This window comes from Nerophis lumbriciformis, linkage group LG03 (genome assembly GCF_033978685.3).
Source record: "Nerophis lumbriciformis linkage group LG03, RoL_Nlum_v2.1, whole genome shotgun sequence".
NCBI classification, from domain to species: domain Eukaryota; kingdom Metazoa; phylum Chordata; class Actinopteri; order Syngnathiformes; family Syngnathidae; genus Nerophis; species Nerophis lumbriciformis.
Genome location: NC_084550.2, coordinates 6,178,029 through 6,203,612, shown reverse-complemented (window position 1 = coordinate 6,203,612; position 25,584 = coordinate 6,178,029). Strand labels below are relative to the sequence as shown.

At 36.0% G+C, this 25,584-nt stretch overlaps 1 protein-coding gene across 3 annotated transcripts in view; it reads left to right on the top strand.

Moving 5' to 3' along the window:
• Window positions 1–25,584, top strand: part of LOC133578218 (kinase suppressor of Ras 2-like) — a 383,282-nt gene that overhangs the window by 239,460 nt on the left and 118,238 nt on the right. For all 3 annotated transcript variants that reach the window (XM_061932475.1, XM_061932483.1, XM_061932465.1), the window contains 5 exons: window positions 5,979–5,999; window positions 6,213–6,322; window positions 9,435–9,603; window positions 9,700–9,741; window positions 25,336–25,405. In XM_061932475.1, the coding sequence (XP_061788459.1) occupies window positions 5,979–5,999; window positions 6,213–6,322; window positions 9,435–9,603; window positions 9,700–9,741; window positions 25,336–25,405 (412 nt within the window). The remainder of the gene's footprint in view (window positions 1–5,978; window positions 6,000–6,212; window positions 6,323–9,434; window positions 9,604–9,699; window positions 9,742–25,335; window positions 25,406–25,584) is intronic.

Here is a 25,584-nt window from a genome sequence, read left to right as displayed (position 1 = left end):
CACTTGTTATTAGTGAGAATATACTTATTTTAAAGGTATTTTTGGGTTCATTGAGGTTAGATAATTTCACTTGTTTTGGAAAGTCTTGACAAGCCAAATGTTCTTGTTCTATTGGCAGATAATTTTGCTTAGTTCAAATAAAATACCCCTCATTTTTTATTTATTTTTTTCTTGTTTTTGAACACTGACTTTTTGCAGTGAAATTACTTTAAAAAAATCCTTATTATAGTTTTTTACTTGCTGTATTTTGAATGTTTTTGTGGTCTTACAAGTTCTTTCAGTAAACCCTACTGCAGGGGTGTCAAACGTACGGCCCACAAACAGGTTTTATCCGGCCCCGCGGGATGAGTTTGCTAAGTATAAAAATGAGCCAACATTTTTTTATGAAAGAAACCGCTGTTCTAAATGTGTCCACTAGATGTCGCAATAACAATTCTTTGTAGATGGTGCTACGTATGTAAAAAAAAAAAAAAAAAAAGAAACCACATGATTAGAGATGTCCGATAATGGCTTTTTTGCCGATATCCGATATTCCGATATTGTCCAACTTCCAAATTACCGATTCCGATATCAACCGATACCGATATATTCATTCGTGGAATGAACACATTATTATGCCTAATTTTGTTGTGATGCCCCGCTGGATGCATTAAACAATGTAACAAGGTTTTCCAAAATAAATCAACTCAAGTTATGGAAAAAAATGCCAACATGGCACTGCCATATTTATTATTGAAGTCACAAAGTGCTTAATTTTTTTTTAACATGCCTCAAAACAGCAGCTTGGAATTTGGGACATGCTCTCCCTGAGAGAGCATGAGGAGGTTGAGGTTGGGGGGGATGGTGGGATGGGGTGGGGGAGGGGCGAATAACTCAACTTTTGTGTTAAATAAATTCAACCCAATAGTTGGGTTATGAATCAACCAACATTGTCAGTTTAACTCAACTTTTGTGTTAAATAAATTCAACCCAATAGTTGGGTTATGAATCAACCCACATTGAGTTAACATAACTCAACTTTTGTGTTAAATACATTCAACCCAATAGTTGGGTTTGGAATAACCCAACATTGTAGTGAGCATTACTCAGATTTTGTGTTGAAAAAATTCAACCCAATAGTTGGGTTATGAATCAACCAACATTGTCAGCATAACTCAACTTTTGTGCTAAATAAATTCAACCCAATAGTTTGGTTATGAATCAACCAACATTGAGTTAGAATAACTCAACTTTTGTGTTAAATAAATTCAACCCAATAGTTGGGTTTGGAATAACCCGACATTGTAGTGAGCATTACTCAGCTTTTGTGTTGAATACATTCAACCCAATAGTTGGGTTATGAATCAACCAACATTGAGTTAGAATAACTCAACTTTTGTGTTAAATAAATTCAACCCAATAGTTGGGTTATGAGTCAACCAACATTGAGTTAACATAACTCAACTTTTGTGTGAAATAAATTCAACCCAATAGTTGGGTTATGAGTCAACCAACATTGAGTTAACATAACTCAACTTTTGTGTTAAATAAATTCAACCCAATAGTTGGGTTTGTAATAACCCAACATTGTAGTGAGAATTACTCAACTTTTGTGTTGAATAAATTAAACCCAATAGTTGGGTTATGAATCAACCAACATTGAGTTAGAATAACTCAACTTTTGTGTTAAATAAATTCAACCCAATAGTTGGGTTATGAATCAACCAACATTGAGTTAGAATAACTCAACTTTTGTGTTAAATAAATTCAACCCAACAGTTGGGTTATGAATCAACCAACATTGTCAGCATAACTCAACTTTTGTGTTAAATAAATTCAACCCAATAATTGGGTTTGGAATAACCCAACATTGTAGTGAGCATTACTCAACTTTTGTGTTGAATAAATTAAACCCAATAGTTGGGTTATGAATCAACCAACATTGAGTTAGATTAACTCAACTTTTGTGTTAAATAAATTCAACCCAATAGTTGGGTTATGAATCAACCAACATTGAGTTAGAGTAACTCAACTTTTGTGTTGAATACATTCAACCCAATAGTTGGGTTATGAATCAACCAACATTGAGTTAGAGTAACTCAACTTTTGTGTTAAATACATTCAACCCAATAGTTGGGTTATGAGTCAACCAACATTGAGTTAACATAACTCAACTTTTGTGTTAAATAAATTCAACCCAATAGTTGGGTTTGGAATAACCCGACATTGTAGTGAGCATTACTCAGCTTTTGTGTTAAATAAATTCAACCCAATAGTTGGGTTATGAATCAACCAACATTGTCAGTTTAACTCAACTTTTGTGTTAAATAAATTCAACCCAATAGTTGGGTTATGAGTCAACCAACATTGAGTTAACATAACTCAACTTTTGTGTTAAATAAATTCTACCCAATAGTTTGGTTTGGAATAACCCAACATTGTAGTGAGCATTACTCAGCTTTTGTGTTGAATAGATTCAACCCAATAGTTGGGTAATGAATCAACCAACATTGTCAGCATAACTCAACTTTTGTGCTAAATAAATTCAACCCAATAGTTTGGTTATGAATCAACCCACATTGAGTTAACATAACTCAACTTTTGTGTTAAATACATTCAACCCAATAGTTGGGTTTGGAATAACCCAACATTGTAGTGAGCATTACTCAGATTTTGTGTTGAATAAATTCAACCAAATAGTTGGGTTATGAATCAACCAACATTGTCAGCATAACTCAACTTTTGTGTTAAATAAATTCAACCCAATAGTTGGGTTATGAATCAACCCACATTGAGTTAACATAACTCAACTTTTGAGTTAAATAAATTCAACCCAATAGTTGGGTTATGAGTCAACCAACATTGAGTTAACATAACTCAACTTTTGTGTGAAATAAATTCAACCCAATAGTTGGGTTTGGAATAACCCAACATTGTAGTGAGCATTACTCAGCTTTTGTGTTGAATACATTCAACCCAATAGTTGGGTTATGAATCAACCAACATTGAGTTAGAATAACTCAACTTTTGTGTTAAATAAATTCAACCCAATAGTTGGGTTATGAATCAACCAACATGGAGTTAGAATAACTCAACTTTTGTGTTAAATAAATTCAACCCAATAGTTGAGTTATGAATAAACCAACATTGAGTTAGAATAACTCAACTTTTGTGTTAAATAAATTCAACCCAATAGTTGGGTTTGGAATAACCCAACATTGTAGTGAGCATTACTCAGATTTTGTGTTGAATACATTCAACCCAATAGTTGGGTTAAGAATCAACCAACATTGAGTTAGAATAACTCAACTTTTGTGTTAAATAAATTCCACCCAATAGTTGGGTTATGAATCAACCAACATTGAGTTAGAGTAACTCAACTTTTGTGTTAAATAATTAAACCCAATAGTTGGGTGATAAGTCAACCAACATTGAGTTAACATAACTCAACTTTTGTCTTAAATAAATTCAACCCAATAGTTGGGTTCGGAATAACCCAACATTGTAGTGAGCACTACTCAGATTTTGTGTTGAATAAATTCAACCCAATAGTTGGGTTATGAATCAACCAACATTGAGTTAGAATAACTCAACTTTTGGGTTAAATAAATTCAACCCAATAGTTGGGTTATGAATCAACCAACATTAAGTTAGAATAACTCAACTTTTGTGTTGAATAAATTCAACCCAATAGTTGGGTTATGAGTCAACCAACATTGAGTTAACATAACTAAACTTTTGTGTTAAATACATTCAACCCAATAGTTGGGTTATGAATAACCCAACATTGTAGTGAGCATTACTCAACTTTTGTGTTAAATACATTCAACCCAATAGTTGGGTTATGAATCAACCAACATTGAGTTAGAATAACTCAACTTTTGGGTTAAATAAATTCAACCCAATAGTTGGGTTATGAATCAACCAACATTGAGTTAGAGTAACTCAACTTTTGTGTTAAATAAATTCAACCCAATAGTTGGGTTATGAGTCAACCAACATTGAGTTAACATAACTCAACTTTTGTGTTAAATAAATTCAACCCAATAGTTGGGTTTGGAAAAACCCAACATTGTAGTGAGCATTACTCAGATTTTGTGTTGAATAAATTCAACCCCATAGTTGGGTTATGAATCAACCAACATTGTCAGCATAACTCAACTTTTGTGCTAAATAAATTCAACCCAATAGTTGTGTTATGAATCAACCAACATTGTCAGTTTAAGTCAACTTTTGTGTTAAATAAATTCAACCCAATAGTTGGGTTATGAATCAACCCACATTGAGTTAACATAACTCAACTTTTGTGTTAAATACATTCAACCCAATAGTTGGGCTTGGAATAACCCAACATTGTAGTGAGCATTACTCAGATTTTGTGTTGAATAAATTCAACCCAATAGTTGGGTTATGAATCAACCAACATTGTCAGCATAACTCAACTTTTGTGCTAAATAAATTCAACCCAATAGTTGGGTTATGAATCAACCAACATTGTCAGCATAACTCAACTTTTGTGCTAAATAAATTCAACCCAATAGTTGTGTTATGAATCAACCAACATTGTCAGTTTAACTCAACTTTTGTGTTAAATAAATTCAACCCAATAGTTGGGTTATGAATCAACCCACATTGAGTTAACATAACTCAACTTTTGTGTTAAATAAATTCAACCCAATAGTTGGGTTTGGAAAAACCCAACATTGTAGTGAGCATTACTCAGATTTTGTGTTGAATAAATTCAACCCCATAGTTGGGTTATGAATCAACCAACATTGTCAGCATAACTCAACTTTTGTGCTAAATAAATTCAACCCAATAGTTGTGTTATGAATCAACCAACATTGTCAGTTTAACTCAACTTTTGTGTTAAATAAATTCAACCCAATAGTTGGGTTATGAATCAACCCACATTGAGTTAACATAACTCAACTTTTGTGTTAAATACATTCAACCCAATAGTTGGGCTTGGAATAACCCAACATTGTAGTGAGCATTACTCAGATTTTGTGTTGAATAAATTCAACCCAATAGTTGGGTTATGAATCAACCAACATTGTCAGCATAACTCAACTTTTGTGCTAAATAAATTCAACCCAATAGTTGGGTTATGAGTCAACCAACATTGAGTTAACATAACTCAACTTTTGTGTTAAATAAATTCAACCCAATAGTTGGGTTTGGAATAACCCAACATTGTAGTGAGCATTACTCAACTTTTGTGTTGAATAAATTCAACCCAATAGTTGGGTTATGAATCAACCCACATTGAGTTAGAATAACTCAACTTTTGTGTTAAATATATTCAACCCAATAGTTGTGTTATGAATCAACCAACATTGAGTTAGAGTAACTCAACTTTTGGGTTGAATAATTCAACCCAACAGTTTGGTTGGGAATAACCCAACATTAAGTTATCATAACTCAACTTTTGGGTGAAATAATTCAACCCAATAGTTTGGTTGGGAATAACCCAACATTAAGTTATCATAACTCAACGTTTTGGTTAAATAATTCAACACAAAAGCTGGGTTGAAAAAATTAACCCAAAATGTTGAGTTAAATAAGGGAAACATAATAAAATAAAATAAAATAATAAATAAATAAATAAATAAATAAATAAATAAATAAATAAAATAAGTATTTTTCTGAACCAGAAGTTGGGTTAAAATTGGGTTATTTTTTAACCCAACATTTTTTAGTGTGTAACATGCAAGAATACACATTTTCCTTACTAGATTTTATGTTTTCTTATGGATGTTTTCCCACTATTTCAGTTAATACACAATTGTTGCATCGTGATACAGTATCGCAGGTTTCTTCTCACCTCATTTGACGTAGTCCGAGTTAAATACTTTTAGCTGAATCAGGCTGTTAATTGACTTGGCTTGTGGCGCAATAACGTAAACTCCATCATCTGCTTTCACAACTGAAATTAATTTGTCTTTCTACCCTTCCCCCGCTCTCTCTCTCTCTCCGCCTTCCAAACCCCCACTAAGATCACCAAGGAATGACTCAAGGTGAGTAACGCTAATTAATTCCCACTCAGTGCACTTTCCTTCTTTATGTTTTTATGAGATAATACAGTACTGTAAATGCAGGCAGTCGCCTGATAAAGCGTAATTAAGGAAAACCTATTAGGGGACTTTTGTTTCAGTTAAAACGCCCACACTTGCTTATTATTCTCATAATTGCGCCGTTTGTCTTTCTTCTTCTTTGCTTCCCTTTTGCAGTAGCTCGTCTGGTGCGGACCGAGTCGGTGCCGTGTGACATCAACAACCCACTCAGGTACACCGACCTGCACATCAGTCAGACGCTTCCCAAAACCAACAGAATCAACAAGGTGAGTGTCGCCAACCACAATAATAATAATAATAGATTTTATTTGTAAAAGGCACTTTACATTGAGTAAACAACCTCAAAGTGCTACAGTGTATTAAAAAAAAAATAATAATAAAAGAAGGGTTTTTAAGCCTTTTTTAAAAGCATCCACAGTCTGTGGTGCCCTCAGGTGGTCAGGGAGAGCGTTCCACAGAAAGCCCGGTCTCCCATTGTTTGTAGCTTTGTCCAATGGTATAACATCTCTTATTTGGCTCTGTTTCCATGGTGATCCATGTTGCCGTGTAAACCTGAAGGCATCCAACATCTATAAATTAGGACTACCGTATTTTCCGCACTATAAGGCGCACCTAAAAACCACAAATTTTCTCAAAAGCTGACAGTGCGCCTTATAACCCGGTGCGCTTTATATATGGATTAATATTACGATTCATTTTCATAAAGTTTCGATCTCGCAACTACGGTAAACAGCCGCCATCTTTTTTCCCGGTAGAACAGGAAGCGCTTCTTCTTCTACGCAAGCAACCGCCAAGGTAAGCACCCGCCCCCATAGAACAGGAAGCGCTTCTTCTTCTACTGTAAGCAACCACCCGCCCGCGTAGAAGAAGAAAAAGCGCGCGGATATTACCGTACGTTTCATTTCCTTTGTGTGTTTACATCTGTAAAGACCACAAAATGGCTCCTACTAAGCGACAGGGATCCGGTTCATGAAAAGACGCAATCTCTCCATCCGCACACGGATTACTATTTCACAGCAACTGATATTCCTGTGAACCGCACTGTGGATACAACGGGAGCACGTACGGTGAATATTCGCACCACAGGGAATGAGAAGTCATCCTTGAATACATTCAACCCAATAGTTGGGTTATGAATCAACCCACATTGAGTTAGCATAACTCAACTTTTGTGTTAAATAAATTCAACCCAATAGTTGGGTTATGAATCAACCCACATTAAGTTAGCATAACTCAACTTTTGTGTTAAATAAATTCAACCCAATAGTTGGGTTATGAATCAACCCACATTAAGTTAGCATAACTCAACTTTTGTGTTAAATAAATTCAACCCAATAGTTGGGTTATGAGTCAACCAACATTGAGTTAACATAACTCAACTTTTGTGTTAAATAAATTCAACCCAATAGTTGGGTTTGGAATAACCCAACATTGTAGTGAGCATTACTCAGATTTTGTAAATAAATAAATCATGTTCCTACCCGCACGTCCTGTCCGGAGTGGTCCGTCTGCATCCCGGGGGGAACGAACCCTGCAGTAAGCTGCGACCCCCCCCCCCCAATCGTAACAAATATAGTATATATAAATATATAACATAATATAAATTGCAATACAGTACTGTATTGTGATTTATATTGTGCTCCAAATGTACAAACTTTTACTAAAATATAGACTTATGTCGAGACTGGAATCCATTATTCATATTAGTTTTTTATGTCGAAATTTGCTTCAATTTACAAACTTTTATGTTTACGAACCAGTGACGTGCGGTGAGGTTGATGGCTGGTGAGGCACTGACTTCATCACAGTCAGATTTACAAACTTATGAACCCTAAAGAGTATCTTATTCACCATTTGATTGGCAGCAGTTAACGGGTTATGTTTAAAAGCTCATACCAGCATTCTTCCCTGCTTGGCACTCAGCATCAAGGCTTGGAATTGGGGGTTAAATCACCAAAAATTATTCCCGGGCGCGGCGCCGCTGCTGCCCACTGCTCCCTCACCTCCCAGGGGGTGAACAAGGGGATGGGTCAAATGCAGAGGGCAAATTTCATTACACCTAGTGTGTGTGTGACAATCATTGGTACTTTAACTTAACTTTAACTTTATACATACAAACTGTAGCACACAAAAAAGCACATTTAATGAAAAAAACGTTATTATGGTCTTACCTTTACTTATAAATGCGCCGCTGTTAATGAACCCCCTAATGGGAGTGTTATATCAACTAAAGCCCTCACTTCAACTTTCCACGTGCAAGATTGAATCTATTTAAAAAAGTGTAACCGAGGGTTTATAAATGTCGCCTATACTGTATGAAACTACAAAATAACAAACACGGAGGCTCCAGTTTACACGAGGACCACTTTATTTACCTTCTTTCAAAAACTTCCGCTCCACTCCAACGTGTCAAAATTCCACTCTTAGCGCCTTCAAAATAAGAGCTCAAGGCATATACTGTATAACAGGAAATTAACATCACAAAGAGGAAAGCTTAAGGTTACAAAAGTTATTTAATAAGAAGCCAAAAAGTGCAAAAACAATAATGTTCGTGTTGGAGGAGTTGTGAATTAGGTACACCTGCAGTCTGCAGGTGTACCTAATGTTGTGGCCCTGCAGTCATTCACAACTCCTCCAACACCAACATTATTGTTTTTGCACTTTTTGGCTTCTTATGAAATAACTTTTTTAAATAGATTAAATCTTGCACGTGGAAAGTTTAAGTGTGGGCTTTAGTTGATATAACACTCCCGTCAGGGGTTGCCGTGCATTCTACGGCGGGGGTGCAGGAGGCGAGCCTCAGCCAGTGCGTCTTTTGCAGCTGTTCTATGATCGATCAGCACAAGAAATGCGTTACACACATACAGTTGTTGACAAAATACACTGTACATTATATACCTCAGCTAACTAAACTATGGAAATGTATAATATAGTTCATATAGCAATACGGTCTCACTGCACCGCAGACCAGCAGTTAGCCGAGTCCATCCATGTTGAGGCATTGAGTGACGTGCCTCGACTGGCTGCTGTTCACCGCACCGTCTCTTCTCAGTATTTGAACGGCAAATGTGAAAATTCAGCGTTTTTGAATAAAAATAATCTAAAACTGGTGAAGTTAAATGGAAAATAACTTTATAGGATAATCACTGGACACATTTAACAATTTAATATATATTTTTTTCTTTTTACATTTTTTTTCTTTCCATGATGGCAGGTGAGGCCCCGCCTCACCTGCCTCTAGTGACTGCACGTCACTGTTACGAACCCTGTTCAAGAACCCATTAAGTTTGTAAATTGAGGTTTCACTGTACTTCCTGTACATTAGGCTAATTGAAGCCGTAGACTTGAGGCCACAAATAAGCTCTCTCTTCTCCTCAGGACCACATCCCGGTCCCGTATCAGCCGGACTCCAGCAGCAATCCGTCGTCCACCACCTCCTCCACACCCTCGTCTCCGGCCCCGCCCCTGCCCAGCAGCGCCACGCCCCCGTCGCCGCTGCACCCATCCCCGCAGTCCGCCCGGCAACAGAAACAGTTCAACTTGACAGGTGGGGGGACAAACCATATTAGGATTATATGAATGGAAAAAAAACTCACCATGTTTACATTTTTTAATGACAAACAATTGTCTTTTGTCTGTGCAGCGTCCAGTTACTTCAAGTACAAACAGCAGTTTATTTTTCCAGGTAATGAACTTTCAATTTCTATTCATAATGGATGTTCCTCTTTACAAATTATGAGGAATTAATTCATCTGTTCCCAGGTCAAACTAGGGTTGTACGGTATACCGGTATACCAATACTAATGAATCATATTCCGTACTATACCGCCTCTGAAAAGTACTGTTCCGCCTCCCAAATGTGTGGTATCATCCAAAACTAATTTAAAGTATCAAAAAACAGAAGAATAAGTGATTATTACATTTGAACAGAAGTGTAGATAGAACATGTTGAAGCAGATATTAACAGTAAATGAACACGTAGATTAATAATTCATTTTCTACCGCTTGTCCTTAATAATTTTGACAAAATAATAGAATGGAAAATGACACAATGTGTTACTGCATATAGATAAATTACGAGCCTTTGTTTGTTTACTTACTACTAAAAGACAAGTTGTCTTGTATGTTCACTATTTTATTAAAGGACAAACTTGTAATAAAAAAACATATGTTTAATGTACCCTAAGATTTTTTTTGTTAAAATAAAGCCAATAATGACATTTTTTGTGGTCCCCTTTACATACTTGCCAACCCTCCCGGATTTTCCGGGAGACTCCCGAAATTCAGCGCCTCTCCCGAAAACCTCCCGGGACAAATTTTCTCCCGAAAATCTCCCGAAATTCAGGCGGACCTGAGTGACGTGTTGACAGCCTGTTCACACGTCCGCTTTCCCACAATATAAACAGCTAATGATGGAGGGCGAGTTCTTGGTTTCTTATGTGGGTTTATTGTTAGGCAGTTTCATTAACGTCCTCCCAGCGCGGCAACAACACACAACAACAGCAGTCAAGTTTTCGTCTACCATAAAGCCGTTCGTCTGCCGTAAACAGCAATGTTGTGACACTTTTAAACAGGACAATACTGCCATCTACTGTACATGCATATGTGACCCACCCATAATGTGTCACATTTTTGTGTTGATTTATTTATTTTATTTTGTGGTTTGAATTCGTTTTTGGAGCTGTCATTATCGATTTATCAGTATTCACATTGGTCAGTAGGGGGCAGTAGGGCGTTTCTTCCCAATTGAATGCTATCACCTGCAGACCGGAAGTGTCTTGTCATTCTGATGAGAGCGACCAGTCTGTGAACAATTGAAACGTCCTGTGTGCTTTTTCCTCCTGTATAACAGGTTAGTTTTGGTGAATCAACTCACTGAATAATATCCATGTGATCTTTATAAGTTTAAGTACACATTCTGATGGTGGAGCCTAACTCTAAAGTGTTTGTGAGTTGTAGTTTGTATTTGTGAATGAATCCAGTGCACAGCTGCAGTAATCAATACAAAAAGGCGACGTGAGTGCGCAATGTTTATATAGGAACTTCTGATCCTAATTCAGACTCCCAAATTAGAGCTCCCGTTTTCTTATTGATTTTATAATGTATATTTGTATAATGTGTGTGTTCTGAAATTGTGACAGAGAATAGAACAAGGATGGACAATTCAACCCTTAACTCAACAATGAGTAGATGAGTGTTATGTGTGTGTAAATGTGTAAATAAATGAACACTGAAATTCAAGTATTTCTTTTATTTATTTATATATATATATATATATATATATATATATATATATATATATATATATATATATATATATATATATATATATATATAGTGTATATATATATATATATATATATATATATATATATATATATATATATATATATATATATATATATATATATATATATATGTAATATAAAAATATATATATATATAGCTAGAATTCACTGAAAGTCAAGTATTTCTTATATATATATATATATCTTAACCACGCCCCCAACCACGCCCCCCGCCCCACCCCCGACCACGCCCCCACCCCCCACCCCCCCAACTCCCGAAATCGGAGGTCTCAAGGTTGGCAAGTATGCCTTTATTTAGAAAAGGACCAAAAAGTATTGATGTCCGATAATGGCTTTTTTGCCGATATCCGATATTATGATATTGTCCAACTCTTAATTACCGATTCCGATATCAAGTGATACCGATATATACAGTCGTGGAATTAACACATTATTATGCCATGTAACAAGGTTTTCCAAAATAAATCAACTCAAGTTATGAAAAAAAAAATGCCAACATGGCACTGCCATCTTTATTATTGAAGTCACAAAGTGCATTTTTTTTTTTTTTAACATGCCTCAAAACAGCAGCTTGGAATTTGGGACATGCTCTCCCTGTGAGAGCATGAGGAGGTTGAGGTGGGCGGGGTTGGGGGCGGCGGGAATAGGAGGTAGCGGGGGGTGTATATTGTAGCATCCCGGAAGAGTTAGTGCTGCAAGGGGTTCTGGGTATTTGTTCTGTTGTGTTTTTGTTGTGTTACGGTGCGGATGTTCTCCCGAAGTGTGTTTGTCATTCTTGTTCGGTGTGGGTTCACAGTGTGGCGCATATTTGTAACAGCGTTAAAGTTGTTTATACGGCCACCCTGGTCGTAAACAGTTCACAGAAAAGGTCGTAAAACACTTCAAAGAAGAAGTTCGTAAAAGAGTTCAAAGAGAAGTTCGTAAAACAGTTAAAAAAGAGGTCGCCTGGAGGGGAGTCTGGCCCTGCTTCCTCTTCGCTTTTGTAGTTCTTGGGTCAAGACAATATCTTTCTGTTTGATTACAATACATGAAAGAAACAGGAACACCTTCATGTTGCTTCCCCCCCTACACAGTGGAGTTTTACGAGCCTTACTCTTGGTAGGTTTCAAAGACAGCTTTTGCTTCTCACCGGCCACTCAAGGTGATAACTTAGAAACAATTATTCTAACACTCATTCAGTAAAAAAAAAAAAGTAAAATTCCATTCCGTTTAAGGCGGTCTGTCATAACTTTTTTTTAGCATTCAGACATTATTGTGAGGTTTTGTATTAGTGTTCCTAAAAATAGATATACCGGCCCCCAGAAACATTTTTTTCTCTAAATTTGGCCCCCCGAGGCAAAATAATTGCCCAGGCCTGGTCTAAAAGTAGCTATGAAAAGCTACTCGTTAAAAAAACGTAGCTAAGCTACCACCAAACTACTTAAAAAATGTAGTTAAGCTACGTAGCTTAGCTACATGTAACTTGTTACTGCACATCACCAGTGATATCACATTCCATCCACCCATTCATTTTCTACCTATCTCAGCTGCATTCGGATGGAAGGCGGGGTACACCCTGGACATATCACAGGGCCAACACAGATACACTGCAAAAAGTCAGTGTTCAAAAACAAGAAAAAAATTACAAAAATGTGAGGTATTTTATTTGAACTAAGCAAAATTATCTGCCAATAGAACAAGAAAATTTGGCTTGTCAAGACTTTCCAAAACAAGTAAAATTAGCTAACCTCAATGAACCCAAAAATAGCTTAAAATAAGTATATTCTCACTAATAACAACTATACTACTACATGAGTACGTATTTTCTATTGTTTCATTGAAAATAAAACAGCATTTGGCTGTCATCTGCAGAGGTGGGTAGAGTAGCCAGAAATTGTACTCAAGTAAGAGTACTGTTACTTTAGAGATTTATTACTCAAGTAAAAGTAAGGAGTAGTCACCCAAATATTTACTTGAGTAAAAGTAAAAAGTATGTTGTGAAAAAACTACTCAAGTACTGAGTAACTGATGAGTAACATATACACACACATATATATATATATATATATATATATATATATATATATATATATATATATATATATATATATATATATGCACACACACATATATATATATATATATATATATATACACACACACACATATATATATATATATATATATATATATATATATACACACATATATATATACATACATTGATATATACAGTATATAATTTATATTTATTTATTTTGCCGTTTTTGTTTACATGTTAAAGGTGTTTTAATGAATATACATGCATGTTTAACACATATAGATTCCTTTCTTTCATGAAGACAAGAATATAAGTTGGTGTATTACCTGATTCTGATGACTTGCATTGATTGGAATCAGACAGTAGTGCTGATAACGTCCACGTTTTCAAATGGAGGAGAAAAAAAGTTCCTCCTTTCTGTCTAATACCACATGAAAGTGGTTGGTTTTTGGCTTCTTATTTGTCCAGCTTCCATATTCGTTTTTATACACTTTACAAGAAATACATTGGCGGCAAACTCCGTCGCTTACTAGCTTGCTAGCTTGTTAGCGCTGGCTTTCGGAGACTCTTATTTTGAAAGCGCAGGCGCGATGGAGCGGCACTTTTATTGTGACGACAGGAACTGTGCAGTCAGTCTTTAGGCTTTTGACGGGATGTACGGTTGAAATAAAAAAAGGGTATTTTTTCCTTCACACTTTTGATTGATTGATTGATTGATTGAAACTTGTATTAGTAGATTGCACAGTACAGTACATATTCCGTACGATTGACCACTAAATGGTAACACCCGAATACGTTTTTCAACTTGTTTAAGTCAGGTCATGTGACCACCTGGCTCTGTTTGATTGGTCCAACGTCACCAGTGACTGCATCTGATTGGTGGAACGGAGTGAACGTCACCAGTGACTGTATTTGTTGAAACGCAGGCACTATGAAGGTCTGTCTGACAGACCAAAACAAACAAAGCGTGCATTAACAGATCAATAAAAATTAGTAGCGAGTAGCGAGCTGAATGTAGATAAAAGTAGCGGAGTAAAAGTAGCGTTTCTTCTCTATAAATATACTCAAGTAAAAGTAAAAGTATGTTGCATTAAAACTACTCTTAGAAGTACAATTTATCCCAAAAGTTACTCAAGTAGATGTAACGGAGTAAATGTAGCGCGTTACTACCCACCTCTGGTCATCTGTTTTAATTATGAGACACAATTGTGTCAAAGTCATGATTTTTTATTTCATGCTTGAAATAAGAAATGATTACTTTAAAAAAGTAGTTTTATACTTGTGAGTGTTGATGACAACTTTGCAACAGTTGATATTCTAGTTTCAAGCATGTTTTACTCAATATAGGTCATCAAATCTCAGCAACAAGCTGTAATATCTTACTGAGATCATTTAGGACCAAAACACTTAAAACAAGTAAAACACTCGAACATAAAATCTTATGTATGGCCGCACAAGTCCCAGGATGCCCAAAATGTCCATAATACACCCAGCCGAGTCCCACGGGGAGGAGGGGATACAAGTTGGAAAAGTCGACAAAAATCCCCAAAATGTTCAAAATACCTAACCAGGTTCGAGTCCCACAAGTCCCGCTGCCGGCCGGGATGCCCAAAATGTCCAAAACGCGCCCAGCAAAGTCTCACGGGAAGGTGGGGAGAAAAGTGAGAAAAGTCAGTAAAATGTTCAAAAATCACACCCGGGTTCGAGTGGTACAAGTCTTAAGACTTGTACCACTCCATGTGGGACTCCAACCTGGGTAGATATTTTGAACATTTTTGGGACTTTTGCCGACTTTTCCAACTTTTATCCCCCCTCCCTACCTGTGGGACTCGGCTGGGTGTGTAAAAATGTACTAAAAACTTACCTTTTTTCATATTTGCATAGTATGTATATATTGTTAATGTTGTAAATACAAAGCTTTATTCATCTAGAAAGGGTGGTCCTTAGCGGTATAGCTCGGTTGGTAGAGCGGCCGTGCCAGCAACTTGAGGGTTCCAGGTTCGATTCCTGCTTTCGCCATCCTAGTCACTGCCGTTGTGTCCTTGGGCAAGACACTTTACCCACCTGCTCCCAGTGCCACCCACACTGGCTCGAATGTAACTTAGATATTGGCTTTCACTATGTAAAGCGCTTTGAGTCACAAGAGAAAAACGCTATATACAGGTAAAAGCCAGTAAATTAGAATATTTTGAAAAACTTGATTTATTTCAGTAATTGCATTCAAAAGGTGTAACTTGTACATTATATTTATTCATTGCACACAGACTGATGCATTCAAATGTTTATTTCATTTAATTTTGATGATTTGAAGTGGCAACAAATGAAAATCCAAAATTCCGTGTGTCACAAAATTAGAATATTGTGTAAGGCTAATACAAAAAAGGGATTTTTAGAAATGTTGGCCAACTGAAAAGTATGAAAATGAAAAATATGAGCATGTACAATACTCAATACTTGGTTGGAGCTCCTTTTGCCTCAATTACTGCGTTAATGCGGCGTGGCATGGAGTCGATGAGTTTCTGGCACTGCTCAGGTGTTATGAGAGCCCAGGTTGCTCTGATAGTGGCCTTCAACTCTTCTGCGTTTTTGGGTCTGGCATTCTGCATCTTCCTTTTCACAATACCCCACAGATTTTCTATGGGGCTAAGGTCAGGGGAGTTGGCGGGCCAATTTAGAACAGAAATACCATGGTCCGTAAACCAGGCACGGGTAGATTTTGCGCTGTGTGCAGGCGCCAAGTCCTGTTGGAACTTGAAATCTCCATCTCCATAGAGCAGGTCAGCAGCAGGAAGCATGAAGTGCTCTAAAACTTGCTGGTAGACGGCTGCGTTGACCCTGGATCTCAGGAAACAGAGTGGACCGACACCAGCTGGACTGCTGCTGAGTGGTCCAAAGTCATGTTTTCTGACGAAAGCAAATTTTGCATTTCCTTTGGAAATCGAGGTCCCAGAGTCTGGAGGAAGACAGGAGAGGCACAGGATCCACGTTGCCTGAAGTCTAGTGTAAAGTTTCCACCATCAGTGATGGTTTGGGGTGCCATGTCATCTGCTGGTGTCGGTCCACTCTGTTTCCTGAGATCCAGGGTCAACGCAGCCGTCTACCAGCAAGTTTTAGAGCACTTCATGCTTCCTGCTGCTGACTTGCTCTATGGAGATGGAGATTTCAAGTTCCAACAGGACTTGGCGCCTGCACACAGCGCAAAATCTACCCGTGCCTGGTTTACGGACCATGGTATTTCTGTTCTAAATTGGCCCGCCAACTCCCCTGACCTTAGCCCCATAGAAAATCTGTGGGGTATTGTGAAAAGGAAGATGCAGAATGCCAGACCCAAAAACGCAGAAGAGTTGAAGGCCACTATCAGAGCAACCTGGGCTCTCATAACACCTGAGCAGTGCCAGAAACTCATCGACTCCATGCCACGCCGCATTAACGCAGTAATTGAGGCAAAAGGAGCTCCAACCAAGTATTGAGTATTGTACATGCTCATATTTTTCATTTTCATACTTTGCAGTTGGCCAACATTTCTAAAAATCCCTTTTTTGTATTAGCCTTACACAATATTCTAATTTTGTGACACACGGAATTTTGGATTTTCATTTGTTGCCACTTCAAATCATCAAAATTAAATGAAATAAACATTTGAATGCATCAGTCTGTGTGCAATGAATAAATATAATGTACAAGTTACACCTTTTGAATGCAATTACTGAAATAAATCAAGTTTTTCTAAATATTCTAATTTACTGGCTTTTACCTGTAAATATAATTCACTTCACTTCGTCCTAAAGAGGTAGGCATTATTCGAAGGTCTCAAGAAGGTAACAAATACAAGAATGAGTGTGCGTTTAGGATATTTAAACTTATGAGTCTTATAGGCTGAAGTATTTTTAAAAGTAGAAACAACTATTATAGTATTTTTACAGCATCTTTTGTGCAACGGACATTTTTTGTCTCTAAGGACAAATGTGTTAGGGTCTTTGAAGTTGGAGATTAAAGTTGCAGGGAGTATTTATGGGCAAATAGCCACAGCAGACTCTGGTTAGTGCTAACTGTCTGCCAGGCAATTTCTTCATCAGCATCCCAGAGAACTAGTCTGCATGTGGTTGATGAGCCTCGCACGCAAAAAGGACTTTTGATTAAACTGGTCTGTCCGCACAGCTGAGGTCCACTCGCAAGAAATTTGGCGTCCTGTGGCTTTGCCCGTCTCATTTCATGGAAATCATTCGTAAGTTTTCTCCAACTCAGTGTTTCTTTAAAGTGACACAGACCTCATGCTTTCCAGTCACAGAGTCGTCATGTTTTGGAATTGCTTCAATGGACATTTGTGTATTGCGAAATATGCCAATATTTTCTCCAAATGCGACATTTGTGTGTAGCAAAATACAGTATACCAGTATCTTTTTTTCCCCTAAATTGTGTAACTCTTGAACAAAGTAAGAGTGAAACTCGTGAATAACCACTGAATGGAGAACTGGGTGTGGGATTAAATAAATGATCTTCTTCCCACTCCCTTCCAGACAAAACTGGACGATCATGCATTACATACTACACATTACCTTTGGCACTATATTCATTTATACTATTATGTGTTGTCAACTTTGTACTTTTGTATGTCATTGCCTTAAATAGATAAATAAATGAATGAATGAAAATGAAAAATGAACTCTGACCTAAGAAATAAGCTAAAAATAAATGTCCACTGTAGTGGACATTTGTGTATTGCGAAATATGTAAACATTTTCACGAAATATGTACTCCTTTTAAAAGAAATAGACAAAAAAATAAATGTCCATTTCAGTAGACATTTGTGTTTTGTCAATTTTATACGTCATTTTTTCCCCCCAAATGTGTAACCCTGGCAAGTGAAAAAAGGTATGAAATAAATGTCTACTGCAATGGATATTTGTGTATTTCAAAATATGTTAAGTTTTCTCGAAATGTGTAATCCTTATGAAAGAAAAAGACCAAAATTAAATGTCCACTTCAGTGGACATATTTGTGTATTGCAAATTATGCCAATATTCTCCTGGAATGCGTAACCCTGACAAAATAAATAGACCCAAAATAAATGTCCACTGTAGTGGACATTTGTGTGTTGCAAAATATATGTAAATATTTTCCCAAAATGGGTAACCCTGACAAAATAAATAAAACAAAAATAAGTGTCCACTGTAGTGGACAATTGTGTATTGCAAAATATGCCAATATTCTCCCGAAATGCGTAACCCTGACAAAATAAATAGACCAAAAATAAATGTCCACTGCAGTGGACAATTGTGTATTGCAAAACATGCCAAAATGTTCCCAAAATGCGCAACCCTGACAAAATAAATACACCCAAAATAAATGTCCACTCTAGTGGACATTTGTGTGTTGCAAAATATGTAAATATTTCCCAAAATGGGTAGCCCTGACAAAATAAATGAAACAAAAATAAATGTCCACTGCAGTGGACATGTGTGTGTAGCAAAATATATGTAAATATTTTCCCAAAATGGGTAACCCTGACAAAATACAGAAAACAAAAATAAATGTCCACTGCAGTGGACAATTGTGTATTCCAAATATGCCAATATTCTCCCGAAATGCGTAACACTGACAAAATAAATAGACCAAAAATACATGTCCACTGTAGTGGACATTTGTGTGTTGCAAAATATATGTAAATATTTTCCCAAAATGGGCAACCCTGACAAAATACATTAAAAAAAAAAAAATGTCCACTGCAGTGGACAATTGTGTATTCCAAATATGCCAATATTCTCCCGAAATGCGTAACACTGACAAAATAAATAGACCAAAAATAAATGTCCACTGTAGTGGACATTTGTGTGTTGCAAAATATATGTAAATATTTTCCCAAAATAGGTAACCCTGACAAAATACATAAAACAAAAATAAATGTCCACTGTAGTGGACAATTGTGTATTACAAAATATGCCAATATTTTCCCAAAATGCGTAACCCTGACAAAATAAATAGACCCAAAATAAATGTCCACTGCAGTGGACAATTGTGTGTTGCAAAATATGTAAATATTTCCCAAAATGGGTAACCCTGACAAAATAAATAAAACAAAAATAAATGTCCACTGCAGTGGACATGTGTGTGTAGCAAAATATATGTAAATATTTTCCCAAAATGGGTAACCCTGACAAAATAAATAGACCAAAAATACATGTCCACTGTAGTGGACATTTGTGTGTTGCAAAATATATGTTAATATTTTCCCAAAATGGGTAACCCTGACAAAATACATAAAACAAAAATAAATGTCCACTGCAGTGGACAATTGTGTATTGCAAAATATGCCAATATTTTCCCAAAATGCGTATCCCTGACAAAATAAATAGACCCAAAATAAATGTCCACTGTAGTGGACATTTGTGTGTTGCAAAATATGTAAATATTTCCCAAAATGGGAAACCCTGACAAAATAAATAAAACAAAAATAAATATCCACTGTAGTGTACATGTGTGTGCAGCAAAATATAAGTTAATATTTTCCCAAAATGGGTAACCCTGACAAAATGCATAAAACAAAAATAAATGTCCACTGCAGTGGACAACTGTGTATTGCAAATATGCCAATATTCTCCCGAAATGCGTAACACTGACAAAATAAATAGGCCCAAAATAAATGTCCACTGTTGTGGACATTTGTGTATTACAAAATATGCCAATATTTTCCCAAAATGGGTAACCCTGACAAAATACATAAAACAAAAATAAATGTTCACTGTAGTGGACAATTGTGTATTGCAAAATATGCCAATATTTTCCCAAAATGCGTAACCCTGACAAAATAAATAGACCCAAAATAAATGTCCACTGTGGTGGACATTTGTGTGTTGCAATATATGTAAATATTTCCCAAAATGGGTAACTCTGACAAAATAAATAAAACAAAAATAAATGTCCACTGCAGTGGACATGTGTGTGTAGCAAAATATATGTAAATATTTTCCCAAAATGGGTAACCCTCACAAAATACATAAAACAAAAATAAATGTCCACTGCAGTGGACAATTGTGTATTGCAAAATATGCCAATATTTTCCCGAAATGCGTAACACTGACAAAATAAATAGACCAAAAATAAATGTTCACTGCAGTGGACAATTGTGTATTGCAAAATATGCCAATATTTTCCCAAAATGCGTAACCCTGACAAAATAAATAGACCCAAAATAAATGTCCACTGTAGTGGACATTTGTGTGTTGTAAAATATGTAAATATTTCCCAAAATGTGTAACCCTGACAAAATAAATAAAACAAAAATAAATGTCCACTGCAGTGGACATGTGTGTGTAGCAAAATATATGTAAATATTTTCCCAAAATGGGTAACTCTGACAAAATAAATAAAACAAAAATAAATGTCCACTGCAGTGGACAATTGCGTATTGCAAAATATGCCAATATTTTCCCAAAATGCGTAACACTGACAAAATAAATAGACCCAAAATAAATGTCCACTGTAGTGGACATTTGTGTGTTGCAAAATATATGTAAATATTTTCCCAAAATGAGTAACCCTGACAAAATACATAAAACAAAAATAAATGTCCACTGTAGTGGACAATTGTGTATTGCAAAATATGCCAATTTTTCCCAGAATGCCTAACCCTGACAAAATAAATAGACCCAAAATAAATGTCCACTGCAGTGGACAATTGTTTATTCCAAATATGCCAATATTCTCCCAAAATGCGTAACCCTGACAAAATAAATAGACCCAAAATAAATGTCCACTGTAGTGGACATTTGTGTGTTGCAAAATATATGTAAATATTTTCCCAAAATGGGTAACCCTGACAAAATAAATAAAATAAAAATAAATGTCCACTGCAGTGGACATGTGTGTGTAGCAAAATATATATAAATATTTTCCCAAAATGGGTAAACCTGACAAAATACATAAAACAAAAATAAATGTCCACTGCAGTGGACAATTGTGTATTCCAAATATGCCAATATTCTCCCGAAATGCGTAACCCTGACAAAATAAATAGACCAAAAATAAATGTCCACTGTAGTGGACCTTTGTGTGTTGCAAAATATATGTAAATATTTTCCCAAAATGGGCAACCCTGACAAAATACATAAAACAAAAATAAATGTCCACTGCAGTGGACATGTGTGTGTAGCAAAATATATGTAAATATTTTTCCAAAATGGGTAAGCCTGACAAAATACATAAAACAAAAATAAATGTCCACTGCAGTGGACATTTGCAAAATATGCCAATATTTTCCCAAAATGCGTAACCCTGACAAAATAAACAGACCCAAAATAAATGTCCACTGTAGTGGACAATTGTGTGTTGCAAAATATATGTAAATATTTTCCCAAAATGGGTAACCCTGACAAAATACATAAAACAAAAACAAGTGTCCACTGCAGTGGACATGTGTGTGTAGCAAAATACAATTTACCGGTATCTTTTTTTCTTCTTCCTGAAATGTGTAACTCTAGACCAAAAACAAATGTCCACTGCAGTGGACAATGGTGTATTCCAAATATGCCAATATTTTCCCAAAATGCGTAACCCTGACAAAATAAATAGACCCAAAATAAATGTCCACTGTAGTGGACATTTGTGTGTTGCAAAATATATGTAAATATTTTCCCAAAATGGGTAACCCTGACAAAATAAATAAAATAAAAATAAATGTCCACTGCAGTGGACATGTGTGTGTAGCAAAATATATGTAAATATTTTCCCAAAATGGGTAACCCTGAAAAAGTACATAAAACAAAAATAAATGTCCACTGCAGTGGACAATTGTGTATTCCAAATATGCCAATATTCTCCCGAAATGCGTAGCACTGACAAAATAAATAGACCAAAAATACATGTCCACTGTAGTGGACATTTGTGTGTTGCAAAATATATGTAAATATTTTCCCAAAATGGGTAACCCTGACAAAATACGTAAAACAAAAATAAATGTCCACTGCACTGGACATTTGCAAAATATGCCAATATTTTCCCAAAATGCATAACCCTGACAAAATAAACAGACCCAAAATAAATGTCCACTGTAGTGGACAATTGTGTGTTGCAAAATATATGTAAATATTTTCCCAAAATGGGTAACCCTGACAAAATACATAAAACAAAAACAAGTGTCCACTGCAGTGGACATGTGTGTGTAGCAAAATACAATTTACCGGTATCTTTTTTTCTTCTTCCTGAAATGTGTAACTCTAGACCAAAAACAAATGTCCACTGCAGTGGACAATGGTGTATTCCAAATATGCCAATATTTTCCCAAAATGCGTAACCCTGACAAAATAAATAGACCCAAAATAAATGTCCACTGTAGTGGACATTTGTGTGTTGCAAAATATATGTAAATATTTTCCCAAAATGGGTAATCCTGAAAAAATAAATAAAATAAAAATAAATGTCCACTGCAGTGGACATGTGTGTGTAGCAAAATATATGTAAATATTTTCCCAAAATGGGTAACCCTGAAAAAGTACATAAAACAAAAATAAATGTCCACTGCAGTGGACAATTGTGTATTCCAAATATGCCAATATTCTCCCGAAATGCGTAGCACTGACAAAATAAATAGACCAAAAATACATGTCCACTGTAGTGGACATTTGTGTGTTGCAAAATATATGTACATTTTTTCCCAAAATGGGAAACCCTGACAAAATACATAAAACAAAAATAAATGTCCACTGTAGTGGACAATTGTGTATTGCAAAATATGCCAATATTTTCCCAAAATGCGTAACCCTGACAAAATAAATAGACCCAAAATAAATGTCCACTGTAGTGGACAATTGTGTATTACAAAATATGCCAATATTTCCCAAAATGGGTAACCCTGACAAAATAAATAAAATTAAAATAAATGTCCACGGCAGTGGACAATTGTGTATTGCAAAATATGCCAATAGTTTCCCAAAATGCGTAACACTGACAAAATAAATAGACCAAAAATACATGTCCACTGTAGTGGACATTTGTGTGTTGCAAAATATATGTAAATATTTTCCCAAAATGGGTAACCCTGACAAAATACGTAAAACAAAAATAAATGTCCACTGCAGTGGACATTTGCAAAATATGCCAATATTTTCCCAAAATGCGTAACCCTGACAAAATAAACAGACCCAAAATAAATGTCCACTGTAGTGGACAATTGTGTGTTGCAAAATATATGTAAATATTTTCCCAAAATGGGTAACCCTGACAAAATACATAAAACAAAAATAAGTGTCCACTGCAGTGGACATGTGTGTGTAGCAAAATACAATTTACCGGTATCTTTTTTTTTTCTTCCTGAAATGTGTGACTCTAGACCAAAAACAAATGTCCACTGCAGTGGACAATGGTGTATTCCAAATATGCCAATATTTTCCCAAAATGTGTAACCCTGACAAAATAAATAGACCCAAAATAAATGTCCACTGTAGTGGACATTTGTGTGTTGCAAAATATATGTAAATATTTTCCCAAAATGGGTAACCCTGACAAAATAAATAAAATAAAAATAAATGTCCACTGCAGTGGACATGTGTGTGTAGCAAAATATATGTAAATATTTTCCCAAAATGGGTAACCCTGAAAAATTACATAAAACAAAAATAAATGTCCACTGCAGTGGACAATTGTGTATTCCAAATATGCCAATATTCTCCCAAAATGCGTAACCCTGTCAAAATAAATAGACCCAAAATAAATGTCCACTGTAGTGGACAATTGTGTGTTGCAAAATATGTAAATATTTCCCAAAATGCGTAACCCTGACAGAATAAATAGACCCAAAATAAATGTCCACTGTAGTGGACAATTGTGTATTGCAAAATATGCCAATATTTTCCCAAAATGCGTAACCCTGACAAAATAAATAGACCCAAAATAAATGTCCACTGTAGTGGACAATTGTGTATTACAAAATATGCCAATATTTTCCCAAAATGCGTAACCCTGACAAAATAAATAGACCCAAAATAAATGTCCACTGTAGTGGACATTTGTGTGTTGCAAAATATATGTAAATATTTTCCCAAAATGGGTAACCCTGACAAAATAAATAAAATAAAAATAAATGTCCACTGCAGTGGACATGTGTGTGTAGCAAAATATATGTAAATATTTTCCCAAAATGGGTAACCCTGAAAAAGTACATAAAACAAAAATAAATGTCCACTGCAGTGGACAATTGTGTATTCCAAATATGCCAATATTCTCCCGAAATGCGTAGCACTGACAAAATAAATAGACCAAAAATACATGTCCACTGTAGTGGACATTTGTGTGTTGCAAAATATATGTACATTTTTTCCCAAAATGGGAAACCCTGACAAAATACATAAAACAAAAATAAATGTCCACTGTAGTGGACAATTGTGTATTGCAAAATATGCCAATATTTTCCCAAAATGCGTAAACCCTGACAAAATAAATAGACCCAAAATAAATGTCCACTGTAGTGGACAATTGTGTATTGCAAAATATGCCAATATTTTCCCAAAATGCGTAACCCTGACAAAATAAATAGACCCAAAATAAATGTCCACTGTAGTGGACATTTGTGTGTTGCAAAATATGTAAATATTTTCCCAAAATGCGTAACACTGACAAAATAAATAAAACAAAAATAAGTGTCCACTGCAGTGGACAATTGTGTATTGCAAAATATGCCAATATTTTCCCAAAATGGGTAACTCTGACAAAATACATAAAACAAAAATAAATGTCCACTGCAGTGGACAATTGTTTATTCCAAATATGCCAATATTTTCCCAAAATACGTCACCCTGACAAAGGAAATAGAGCAAAAGTAAATGTCCACTGTAGTGGACGCTGCTTGTCAGTGGGATATGTTGATTCCCTGTTCCAGGAGAATGGAGGCTGACTTTATTTGCTGAAAGGTGGAAGGTGTGTTTTAATGTCCTCGTCTTGTTTCACTCCAACTCTCCAGATGTTGCTCCAGAGGTTCCGCCGAGCCGAGCGCCGCAAGTCATCCTGCACCCCGTCCTGACGGAACCCGGGTGAGCCCCACACCAGGAACCATGTCTCTTAAGAGTTCCTCAGTAGCCCTCTGTTTCCGTGCTGGTCGCGAGGGGGTGGCGAGGGGGTCACGAGGGGGTCACGGGGGCGCGGTGGAACTTACCGGAGCACAGAAGACGAGTCATGGCGGGCTAATGTTAGCATGGCCTCTCCTTTCCGC